Source organism: Nycticebus coucang, chromosome 13, assembly GCF_027406575.1.
Source record: "Nycticebus coucang isolate mNycCou1 chromosome 13, mNycCou1.pri, whole genome shotgun sequence".
NCBI lineage: Eukaryota > Metazoa > Chordata > Mammalia > Primates > Lorisidae > Nycticebus > Nycticebus coucang.
The window spans coordinates 9310196-9322907 of NC_069792.1; the positions used below are offsets into that span (position 1 = coordinate 9310196).

The 12712-nt window shown below is 36.0% G+C and overlaps 1 protein-coding gene across 1 annotated transcript; it reads right to left on the reverse strand.

Annotated features, from left to right (window-relative positions):
• Positions 1–1954: 1954 nt before the first annotated feature.
• Positions 1955–12394, reverse strand: LOC128563955 (cytochrome P450 7A1). The gene is made up of 6 exons (XM_053559525.1): positions 12243–12394; positions 10433–10673; positions 8747–9330; positions 6907–7037; positions 5409–5584; positions 1955–4981 (listed from the first exon to the last, which is right to left on the reverse strand). The coding sequence occupies exons 1-6, from the start codon at positions 12320–12322 to the stop codon at positions 4682–4684; spliced, it is 1512 nt and encodes a 503-aa protein (XP_053415500.1). The 5' UTR covers positions 12323–12394; the 3' UTR covers positions 1955–4681.
• Positions 12395–12712: the final 318 nt, after the last annotated feature.

Sequence of the window (12712 nt, forward strand, 5' to 3'; positions counted from 1 at the left end):
ATTCTCTTGCCTCAGCCTCCCAAGTAGCTGGTACTACAGGCACCCACGACAACACCTGGCTATTTTTTTTTTTTGCAGTTTGGCTGGGGCCAGGTTCAAACCCACCACCCTTGGTACGTGGGGCCGGTGCCCTACTCACTGAGCCACAGGCTCCACCCAGGAATGGACTTTTATAAGTTGACTAGAATGCCACCACACTTATCAATTCTCTCAATAAATGTTGATGGCTTGAATTCCTCACTGAAGAGGCACAGACTGGCTTGATTGGATACAAAACAAAAGCCATCCATTTGCTATCTACAGGAAACACACCTATCCTCGAAGGACAAATTAAAACTCAGAATTAAGGAATGGAAGACAATTTTTCAGGCAAATAGAATTCAGAAGAAAAGAAGGGTTGCAATCTTTTTATCAGATACAAGTGGATTTAAAGCAACTAAAGTAAAAAAAGACAATGATAGACACTTCATACTGGTCAATGGAAAAATACAATAAGAAGACTTTTTGATTCTAAATATTTATGCAACCAACTTAAATGCTCCCAGACTCCTCAAATGCTCCCAGACTTTAATTAGTCTCAGCAATATGATATTCCATAACACCATAATAGTAGGGAACTTTAACACTCCTCTTACAGAGCTGGACAGATCCTCTAAACAGAAACTAAACAAAGATACAAGGGACTTAAATGAGATCCTAGAACAACTGTGCTTGATAGATGCACATAGAACACTCCATCCCAAAGCTAAAGAATATATGTTCTTGTCATTGGCCTATGGAACAAATTGATGATATCCTAGGATATGAATCAAACCTCAACAGAATCAAAAGAATTGAAATTTTACCTTGTATCTTCGCAGACCACAAGGCATTAAAAGTGGAACTCAGCTCCAACAAAAACATTCAACCCCACATAAAGGCATGGAAATTAAACAACCTTATGCTGAATGATAGTTGGGTGCAGGAAGAAATAAAAGAGGAAATCATTAAATTCCTCAAACATAAAAACAATGAAAACACAAGTTACCAAAACCTGTGAGATATAGCAAAAGCAGTCCTGAGAGGAAAATTTATCACTTCAGATGCCTGCATCTGAAAAACAGAAAGAGAGAGCATCAGCAAACTCAAACTAGCTAATGGAATTGGAAAAAGAAGAATAATCTAAGCCTAAACCCAGTAGAAGAAAAGAAATCTCTAAAATTAAATCAGAGATTAATGAAATTGAAAAGAATCATTCAGAAAATGAATGAAACAAGGAGTTTGTTTTTTGAAAAAATAAATAAAATAGATGAACCTTTGGCCAGACTAACTAGAAATAGAAAAGCAAAGTCTCTAGTAACTTTAATCAGGAATGATAAAGGGGAAATAAAAACAGATGCCACAAAGATACCAGAGATTACAAACATCTTTTCCTACTCTATGAACCACATAAAATTAAGTGATTTCAGGTACTAAAGGCATTTTGCTCAATAATACCTTTTCTTTGTCTAATCTAATAACACAAATTTATGTAATCTATTGTTTGTATAATAAATAGTATAATTGGCAGATAAGTGATTTTTAAGGCAGGACAGGAAGTTTTCTTGTGAAGATAGACAAATGGCCAACAAACCCATGTAAAAATGCTTATCATATCTAATCATCAGGGAAATATAAGTCAAAACCACACTGAGATGTCACCTAACACCAATGAGAATAGCTCACATCACAAAGTGCCAAAGCAACAGATGCTGGTGTGGCTGCAGCGAGAAAGGATCACTCAAACTAGTAAAACCTCTAGGGAAAGTGGTGTGCAGATTCCTCGGAGAACCAAAAGGAGACCTACCATCTGATCCTGCAATCCCACTACTATGTATTTATCCAAATGAAAAAAAAAAAAAAAGACATTTTATCATAAAGACACTTTCACTCAAATGTTTATAGCAACATACTTTATAATTGCAAAGATGTGGAAACAACACAAGTGCCCATCAACACATAAATGGATTAATAAATTGTGGTATCTGTATACCACAGAATATTATTCAGCCATAAAAAAGATGGAGCTCTATTATCTTTTGTAATAACCTAGATGGAATTGGAGACCACTCTCCTAAGTGAAGTATCACAAGAATGGAAAAACAAATACCACATTCACTCAGTACTAAATTGGAACTAGTTGATCAATAACCTATATACCTGTAGGGAAGCAAAATTTAATGACATTCAAGTAGTGTGGAAGGGAAGAAGGGGATGGGTAAATTCCCACCTAACAGATGCATTGTATGATATATTGCACATTTTGTATGAAGGACATACCTTTAACTCTGACTTTAACCATAAAGGCAAACTATGTAACCAAAATGTATGTATTCCCATAAAAATTATGATCTGAAATTTTTTAAAAAAGAATTCTATATTTTGGTTTCAGGAGACTTGTTTCAAAAACATTCATTAGTAAAAAAAAAAAAATTCATATACCAATGCATCTTTTTAAGTTAATAAAATTATAGTAAAAATATTCTTTTGAGGCTCAATGCCCGCAGCACAGTGGTTACGGTGCCAGCCACATACACCCAGCCTGGTGGGTTTGATTCTGGCCAGGGCCAGCTAAACAACTATGACAACTGCGACCAAAAAATAGCCGGGCATTGTGGTGGGCACCTGTAGTCCCAGCTACTCGAGAAGCTGAGGCAAGAGAATCACTTGAGCCTAAGAGTTTGAGGTTGCTGTGAGCTGTGACACCACAGCACTTTACTAAGGGTGACTTAGTGAGATGCTGTCTCAAAAAAAAAATATATATATATTTCTTTTTATATATTTATATATATATCCTTCTGAGATTGCTATGCAATAGGGGTTGGCAAACATTTTCTGTAAAAGACCACATTTTAAATATTTTAGGCTTTGTGGCCATGTGGTCTTTGTTGCAACTACTCAGCTCTGCAATTGCCCCACCAGCACAGCCATTGACAATAATGTCTCTATGGGCACACTGTGTCTCAATTCAACTTTACTTTATGGGTGTGGAGATCTGAATTTCATATACTTCTCTCATGTCATGAAATATCCTTCTGATTTTTTTTCAACCATTTACAAATGTAAAAACCATTCTTAGTGTTCAGGCTATACAAAGGAGGGCAACCTTGGTCTGTGGGCTATCGACTGGCAAATCTTGGTATCCAAAAGATACGGGGAGATGTACGGATGCATTCAGAAAGTCATACAGTCTACTAGGAAAACACTTAGGAAATTTAGTTTGTAACAGTCTGCCATAAAACAGAATTTTATTGATCTTGAAACACATCTAAATGAGTTATATTTTCTTTATACAGAAAAATAACCTATTTAAATAGCAAGTTTAAAAATTTTAAGTGCATTGTATGTAGTATGAAGGAGATATTTGAGTAAATGATTACTTTGATTATTTTTGAAATATTCAAAAATATAAATATTTTGAATGAATTCTGGATAAAATTATTTTAGCTTATCAATAGGTGAATGGTTTAACATTCTGAATATTTCACAATTTAAAGCATACACATTCATACTTTTATTTCTGAAAGATGAATCATTTCCAAATGACCAACTGTTAGAATATTTTCTTAACATCTGTAGTACAAGAAAAAAGGTAAATATAATTTACATATAAATACATCCAGAAATGTCAATTAAAATATCATTGTTGATAACTCTAATACCTAAAATATTTTACAAAAACATTATTAAACACAGTATGCAAACATTTATATGGCCTTAACCTATTTTCTTTTAACTGCAAGTCATTTAGAGATAAAAAGCACTTAAATAAAATACAATGTCAAGCTGCACTTAATGAACTCTGAATGTCTCATAACCAAAGTTTTAAATGGTAATTTGTATCCTGTTTTAATTTTAAAATGTACATATCACATAAGTTCTACATTCTTTTCAATGGTGCATATTTATTAAGGACAGAAAAACTGATTTTTTAATCTCTGGATTTTCACTAACATGGAATCAAATAAAAATATAGGTAAGTTAGTTGATACCATAGCGTTTCTAGCAACAATAAATTAAAACATAAAGAGAAAATGTTAAAACCACCTTTAATGTTTTCAGGACAGCAAGATCATCATTTTAAAAGCATGATGAAGTTCAGTCCCTGGCTATCCTGAATACAGAGAAAGCTGAAAATATTTCCTTTTTATTAAAAAGCATGATACAATCCTTCAAAATATCCTTTGTGATATATGATTACATTGGAAGAAACCCATCTAGTTAAAAAATAATGCAGTTTCACTAAAACGTGAATTTGAAGCTTTTTTCGTAATTGTTGAATGTTTTTTATAAAAATAAAGCAGTTTTCCTTAGGAAAAAAGAAATTCTGCCAATTGAAATACATATCCTTATTTTGAAAGAAAAAAGGTGTTTTCTCTGAAAATAATGATGAAGTTCAGTCCCTGGCTATGTGAACATTCATTAATTTATAAATAAAACTGAATTCCTGTGCCCCTAGAACCCAGTTCTATGCTAGCACAGTCTAAGATAGCATCTGGAAATTGCTATCAAAATGGTAAGATTCAAAGCCAGCTTTGGTGAACGGAATTGGCCTTGCTGAATCATTTCCACCACTATAAGCACGTTTGTCCAAAGGAGCTGTTTAGTGATGGTGTCTGCAGTCCTGTAATATTACCTAGTGTTTTCTTTTTCAACCACATATTCATAAATGTTTGAATTTATATTTAAACTCTATATCATTTAAGGGCGGTAAAATGCCCAACCCTGCACGAGACTGGTCCAGAGGAGGACATTTAACGTGGCTCTCCACAAACTCCAGTTCAAAATAGGAAAGCATTAGAATCAAAAATTGCTTGATTTCATGGACAGCAAATAATCTTCCAGGACATATTGTAGCTCCTGATCCAAAGGGCATATAGTAATACTTTAACTTGAGTCCATTACTATAGAAGGTAGTTTTTGTCTTCCCATTTTCATCAAGATATCGGTCATATTTAAAAGTCTGCAATAAAATGCAAAGAAAACAAGCCTGTAAGCTAGTTTTAAAGAAATGTATCTCCTGGAAGTTTCAAAGAGTAATTTTCTTTTTTAATTTATTCCATTAGTAATTTAGCAAATACTCTACATTGACCTAGAGATTCATCAGGAAAAAGAGCTTAATGAGAACGGATGGAACAGAAAAGCTTTATGACACCTGATATCCTGCCTGGGTGTTTAGTTCCTCAGCCAGGCAGAACTGGAATAAAAGGTTGTATCAGAAACTAGAAGAATCAACACATTAGCCTCCACTTTCCTGGACTTGGACATAATTAAGGGGATAATCTTTATGGCTACACTGATCAAATCAATTCTGTAGTTGTAAATTTCCTCTTTCTTTAGATCTGGGTAGATATCACAAAGATACTGAACTTTGATGAGCAGTCACTTACCAAAGGATCTGGATAGATTTCAGGATCTAAGTGCATCAATTGCGGATAAAGAGCTATGATGTCATCTTTTCGAATGTTATAGGAACCATCCTCAATGCTCAAAGTGAAATCCTCCTTAGCTGTCCGGATGTTCAAGGAGGCACTGGAAAGCCTCAGAGATTCCTTGATGATACTATCTAAATATTTAAAAGAAAAAAGAAGGAATGAAAGAAAAGAGAAAAAAACACATCAGGTTTTGAAGGCCACAGAAGGATTTGAGTCTGAAATACTTCTGGCAGCCCTTAACACAAAAATGAACAGACTTTGGGAGTCTGGTCAGATAAAAATTTCCCAAACTTTTTCTCTGTTACTGCTATCCCTTTATCAATTCAATTGTGTCTGACTGTGTTTGAAAACCTGATCATCTGAATTAATAATGATCTTTTCATAAACATATAATCTTCTTGCTCATTAATGGCAAATCGATTTCTAACATTTTATGGAAAAAATAATCTTATTTTTCTATGACACTACACATTACATAAGATTGGAAAAATCAATAACTCATTTGTATGTGAATTATTCAAAGTTTATCACTTTTGAGATTTAGTATGCTGATTACACTTTTATATAGATATATTTTTCCAGGCATTAAATATGTTTGCAGTTCAGTAATTTACAAGCACCAGTTTTACCCATCCAATACCTGCTGTTGGGTGGTGAGGCCCTGATGCCTGGTAAACATTCAAAGGGACAAAAGAATGACTGGAAGCCACACATCTCCTGAGAGGTGCAGCCTTATCCTTTCACTGTCAGGTGCTCAGCATATGACTGGGTATTAAATCACAGAATGTTAAACCTTTATTTTACAAATAAGAAAAGTAAGGCCCCCAACAGAGAAGTGACATGTCAGAGGTCTCCCAGGTCAGGCCCACTGTGGAATTTAAGCTTCTCGCCCCCTGTCTCTTCTTTGAAGACATACTGCCCTAAAAGTACATATATGTTTCATTGCTTTATACAAAATAACAGAAGCAAACGAACAAAAGATCGTGCTAGATATATATCATACTTTCATATTTTTCTAAAATATGGAAAAGCAAAGCAAAGAAAAATCAAATAGCCTTTGATTCCGTCACTCAAACCATGGAGCTAATTGTGACTTCTTGATATTTTCCCTTCTCTGTTTTACAAAAAATAAACAACATGCTTCCATTAACCATAAGGTTAATGGTAAGAGGAATATGGGAGACTAGTTGAGCAGTGCAGGTGGTGGTTGAGAGGACAGGCTCAAGAATCTCACATCAACACTATCATGGGTTTCACCATTCAGTCCCCAGGGGTGTCAGTTTCCTCACTTGGTATACAGAAATAGTAATGGTCTTAAGTCATAGGATGGTTGTGAGGATTCAATGAGGCAACACCTATGAAATGCTTAGCGCAATGCCTAGAACTCAGGTAAGTACATAATATAGAATATTGACTGTTACTGTTGGTGGTAGGACACAGCAAGCACACCCACCTAGTACTGGCAGGTCATTCAGTTGCATTTGATTCAAACAAATAGGCTTGCCGTCAAGGCTGATTTTTTGACCAGCATTCTCTAAGGTTCTGTTCACTTCTTCAGTAGCTGCTTTCATTGCTTCAGGGTTCCTATTGAAAGTTAAAAGAAAAGAAAGGACATACAGAAAATAAATTTTTCCCATATCCTAAGATCTGCACACACATAGTCCCTTTCCTCCTTTTTTAAGGTGGAGGAAAAGGAACGTTCCTATTTGCTTTTACTTCATTTGCAATTGGCCTATGTCCTTGGACAGTGGCAGGAACTGCTGCCTTATAGAAGGGCTTTGCTACACAGGAGGGAAACTTTAGCCAGACTTCTATAAATAAATTATGCAAATAACATTTGGACACAGTAGTCTGACGTGAACAAAGTAGAAGGAAAATTGCATCTAAGATAACAATAATGAAGTATTGACTGATGAAATTCCAAATTCACTCTTAAAGTTCGTGATTTCACGATTTCTGGTACAACAATAGCCTTTCCATTTTTATTGTAATTTTGAATTGTGAAATGAGGGCTACTTCATATGAGTGCAAGGAACTTTATTAGAGCATCAGTGCCATAATTAGGGGGAATCTATGTTATACAGTTATAATAAATTGAGTCTCAGACATGTTTGACTGATAAGTCCTTGCATGACTATTTTAAAATATGATTATGATTATCTGTTTGGTATTAAATTGATATGCATACCCTTCCCGTAAATAAATGTATGTGCATTTAGTATGGAAGAACTTTCTCAAGTAATAATTTTGGAAGATATTTAACATTTGTGGCAAAATAATAATGGATTTTATATGTGAAATTAAAGTTTAATATATTTTTTATATAAAATCATCAGCCAGCGATGAAAATTTGGCATTCCCAATCCTATGGGATAGCAATTATATGTTTACAGGATACTCAACATTCAATTTAATTAGAATAATCCAATAAACCATTTTAATTTCAAATTTCCAAAGACTAACACTTTGGAAAGAAATTACGCTATGTAAAATATATGTTGTATACATTTGTTTTGTTACATACAACAAAAGGAAAAACCTAGCTAAATCTCTTATCAATAATCATAGATTACAATGGATTCCTAGCTATCATAATTGGTCAAATAAACAGTAAGACAACAATTACTGAGCAAAGAAGCAAACTGTGAATGCACTAGGGAGAGGGCACCGCCCTGATGGTGGCCACTAAGTCATAAACATTCAGTCTATTGTCATGATTGTGAAGAGCGCATTCCCAGGCCTCTGCCAGCGTCACTGGGACACTGTGGGGTTAAGAGCAAGCGCTCTGGGCCAGGTGGCTGGAACTGACCTGGTGCCAGCACAAGGAGCCCTGAGGCTCAGGGGACGTCCCTTTCTCTGAGACTGTCTTTGTTTCTGCAAAGCATGCGCGCCAGTCACAGGTACTGATGTTTTTGTGAGGATGAATGTCTCGTACACGTTAAAGACTTACAAGAATAAGTGCTACATTCTTGATCAAGTCAGCGCTTTCTGCAGCACTTATTCTTGTAAGTTAAAATGGTTGTTCCTGCGTTCTACAAAAGAAAGAAGGAGGGAGGGAGGGAGGGAAGAAGGAAGGAAGGATGGAAGGAAGGAAGGAAAGAGAAAGAAAAGAAAAGAAAAGAAAGAAAGAAAGAAAAGAAAGAAAGAGAAAGAAAGAAAGAAAGAAAGAAAGAAAGAAAGAAAGAAAGAAAGAAAGAAAGAAAGAAAGAAAGAAAGAAAGAAAGAAAGAGAAAGAAAGAAAGAAAGAAAGAAAGAAAGAAAGAAAGAGAAAGGAAGGGTAGGTTGCTAGTCACCTAATCATCTGAAATAAGCTCCAGAAAGTCGCCGGAATGGTGTTCGCTTGCGACGCCCAGAGGACGGCCAGGTGCGTCTTGGCCTTCTCCAGGTCGTCGAAGGTGGACAGGGTGTCGTTCAGGCGCATGCGCAGGCTGACCAGCTCCGAGACGCGGTGGCGCTGCTGCAGGTGCTGATGCTTCAGGCCGTGGGCCAGCTGCTCCCGGGCCCTGTGCGCCACCTGGAACAAGTGAATGGGGAGGCCAGCCACCAGGGCCGGAAACACTTTGTCAAATTGCTTGAAATTGTCCAGATTATTTAGCATGTGTGCTCTGGAGTCTTGCCTTGTAAGATCTCGGCCGAAGAGCGTCAAATACCCGGCTTCAAACATCACTCGGTAGCAGAAGGAATACATCCCTTCTGTGGCCCAGGCCGCGGCCTCTGACTTAGGGAGGGCTGGAGGCCTCATCGTACGTTGGAGGTTTTCCATCATGGTTTCTGTGAGGGAATTCAGGGCATGGCCTTGCAGGGTTTTGACAAAAGTGTCGTTTATGTTCTCACTGGTATTACCATCGCTGGGATCAATGCTTCTGTGCCCGAACGCCTGACGGCAAATAAAAGGTGTGGAAAAAAGAAGTTGAACCTGACCTCAGACTAGTAAATGACTGGAAAGCAGATTAGATACTTTCCTGATAATCTACTTGCCAAGAAAGGGAAATCGGCCTTCCCACATACAATTTCTTTTTTTTTTTTTTTAATTTATTTATTATTAATTCAATCATGGGGCACCATGCACTGGTTTTACAGACCATTTGACATAGTTTCATCACACTTGTTAACATAGCCTTCCTGGCATTATTAGTTATTGTGTTAAGACATTTATATTCTACATTTACTAAGTTTCACATGTACCCTTGTAAGATGCACCGCAGGTGTGGTCCACATACAATTTCTTAACACTTCACAAATGAATGGCCAAATCAGATCTTTCTTTTAAGGCTAAGTTTAAATTCCACTTTTTTAGTGAAACTGCCCTGAACCACTCCAAGTGTCTAATTTTTATCTCTCATGCTATTGCACTTTTTTGCACACTACCTGCACTTCAGCTAATTGACATTGTTTTAAGTCATTAGTTCTCTTTTATATTCTTTGTAGATATATTTTAACCAAACTTTAAGCTTAGTGGCAAAGACTGTGTCTAATATTTATTTGCAGAAACTCAATAAGTGTTGATCTTTTTCTCTCCATGACAAAGATTCTTAGTTACAATCAAATGATGCTCACATATATGGCCAGTTCCTTAACACAATAGAGCAGGCACTTGTGTAAACTGAGTGTGATAAAAAACAATCATCGAACATTAAATTTTCCTCCCTCATGCACTGTGAGTGCTGTGCGGACTTTGGATGTGATGAAATTATATCTATCTTTTTCATATGTTGCCATCTGGCTCAGGAAAGTTTTTTATTACACCCTCGGTAGCTGGATAACAAAAGAGGAATGTATAACTATTTTGTTTTTTTTTTTTTAATGATTAGTACAAAGAAGCCATGTGTAATTTATTTATGTTGCTAAGAATCTCCACATAAGGATAATTCTCTACAATACCTCTATGTTTAAATCTGAGTACATCAAAATTACTAAGTAGACTGGTATATACAAACGGAGGAAACAAACAGAGCACGGCATGAATGAAAGCTGGCTACCTTCGCAGAAGTAGTGAAATGAAATTTTTTCCAATCGAAGTATTTTCCATGGCACAACACCTTATGGTATGACAAGGGATTTGTGACGAAGTGGACGTATTTTCCCATTAGTCTGCAGGTAAAAACATGACCATGTCTTCTTTGATTTGCTCTGAGGAACTCAAGAGGATTGGCACCAAATCGCAGAGCACAGCCCAGGTACGGAATCCACCCATTTTCTAGAGGTGGTTCACCCTTTCGCCTGTAAGACACAAGTGTAGGATACATGGGCAAAATTGCACATTTGGTTTTTTATTCACATCAGGTTTTCAAATTTTTACTAGGAACTTCAAACTTAAAAACTCTGCAGTTTATGAATACTTTTTTTGTGGACACAGGTCTACTCTTCTACTTCAAAATGCTTTATGTTGACCTAGTACTGTGATATGTTGGTGAAAATGAGCACTAAATCCGTCCACTCACCCATCCATGAATACATACATTCAACAAGCACTTACGTACTGTATCCTAGTCACTTTTCCCAAAGATGGGAGTACAAGGATCTACAAGGCAAACGTCTTGCTGTCAGGGTATAAACAAAATTACATTGTAATGTGTATATTTTTTTCTAAGCATCATTTGCCTTGAGTATCTCAAAATATTTCATTTGATTGTTTTCTTTAAAGGTATAGGACCCCAAATAATAGAGAAGAATGCAGAATTGAAATTCTCAAAATCCTCAAAGTTGAAAGATGTTATTTCATCGTGATAGCTGAAGAAAAGGAGAATCTCATTTGAGAAATTAGCTTAGTATAAAATGAAGTAGAGCGACACTGGCAGGATCAAAATAATGCATTACTCTTTCATGTTATTTTAAAATGTCCTTATTAGAAAATATAAATAATAGTGCATAAAGAAATTATTTTTATTTTCTTAGTTTGAAGATAAGTAGTTTAGTCAAAATTACAAACTATCAGTCCTAATTAAAATACCTTAAAAGACAAAGTGACTTGCAGAAGGGGTAGCCCCTGTCGCTCAAAGGAGTAGGGCACTGGTCCCATATGCCGGAGGTGGTGGGTTCAAACCCAGCCCCGGCCAAAAAAGAAAAAAAAAAACAACATGTAGCAATCTACGTAGCTGAGGATCTGCTGGGGGTTGTTCTGTCTCTTTGAGGTTGACATAGCAGAGAATAGCCACATGCCCTCTCATCCAAATACTGTCTGAGCCAACCAGAAGTTAAGTAAACCATGGCTCTGGATGTGACTATATTTGTATTTCTTGTATTCTTGAACCAACTGTAAATAAATCAAATCAAGGTCACATACAATTATCAAAGTTTCCAAATTCACCATGGTTGGTTAACATTAATATGAAAAGAATGATGACAAATTCAATTCAGGCTTCACGCTCTTGTCCAGGCTTAGTTAGGCTGAGAATGAGCTGAAGGAGAATATTTATTTAGTCAGAGTACCAATGTAGTTTATGGGATAGAAGGAAACCCTTTCCATTGCAGATTTCCACTTGTGACTTGTGTCATTACTAATTATATTACATTACACACAGAGAGATCTTATGAAATTTGTCAGTTATGTATAACAAGTGTGAACATTTCTACATTACCATTTATATATGTCAACACTAAAAGGGGAAGCTGACATTCTATATTTTGTCAAAAGTATATCCTTTTTAAAATTTAAATTAAAAAATTAAGGTAGAGAATGCTAATGTGCATAAATATAGAAAACCAAACCTACTGTATCATACATAATGAAGGTAAAAGAACTCTAAATGAATGAACTAAAAGGCAATTTAAAGATACAACTTTCTTTACCTTCTTCTTATTCCAAGAACCAGCCATAAACAACAGCACACTGCCAAAACAATCCCCCAGATCAGAGACACGGTCATCATTTTGCAAATCTGTTACAAAACTTCTGAGGAGGAGAATCTCTGATTAGAATAAGGATGTCACTCACTAGAGACTCCAGCTAGACTTCCATATATATATACAACCCTGATCCACTAACTTGAACTTAGGTGACCAAAGCAAACAATTAGCCATTTGTTCATCTTATTAGAAAAAATAAAAGTGCTATTAACTGGCCTTGAACTAAGTCCACAGGTACCAGAAGAGGTTCCAAAACAATCAAAGATCTGCAATACTTGATAAGTTGGCAGTCTTTCTAACACATGTTGACTTAACATTCGGACCTGGGGACAACAGCTAATATTACGAGTTGGGTATGTGTATAAAAAGGACAAATAAACCTGTTCAAGAAAGACATATCTAATAAAGGTGTA

Excerpts from the sequence above, each read along its gene's own strand:
- LOC128563955 (XM_053559525.1), bottom strand. The coding sequence starts at position 12,322 with ATGATGACCGTGTCTCTGATCTGGGGGATTGTTTTGGCAGTGTGCTGT. Across the intron at positions 5,585-6,906 it reads GAATGACCTGCCAGTACTAG|ATAGTATCATCAAGGAATCT; the intron begins GTGGGTGTGCTT and ends TTAAATATTTAG. Across the intron at positions 4,982-5,408 it reads AAATCTATCCAGATCCTTTG|ACTTTTAAATATGACCGATA; the intron begins GTAAGTGACTGC and ends ATTTTATTGCAG.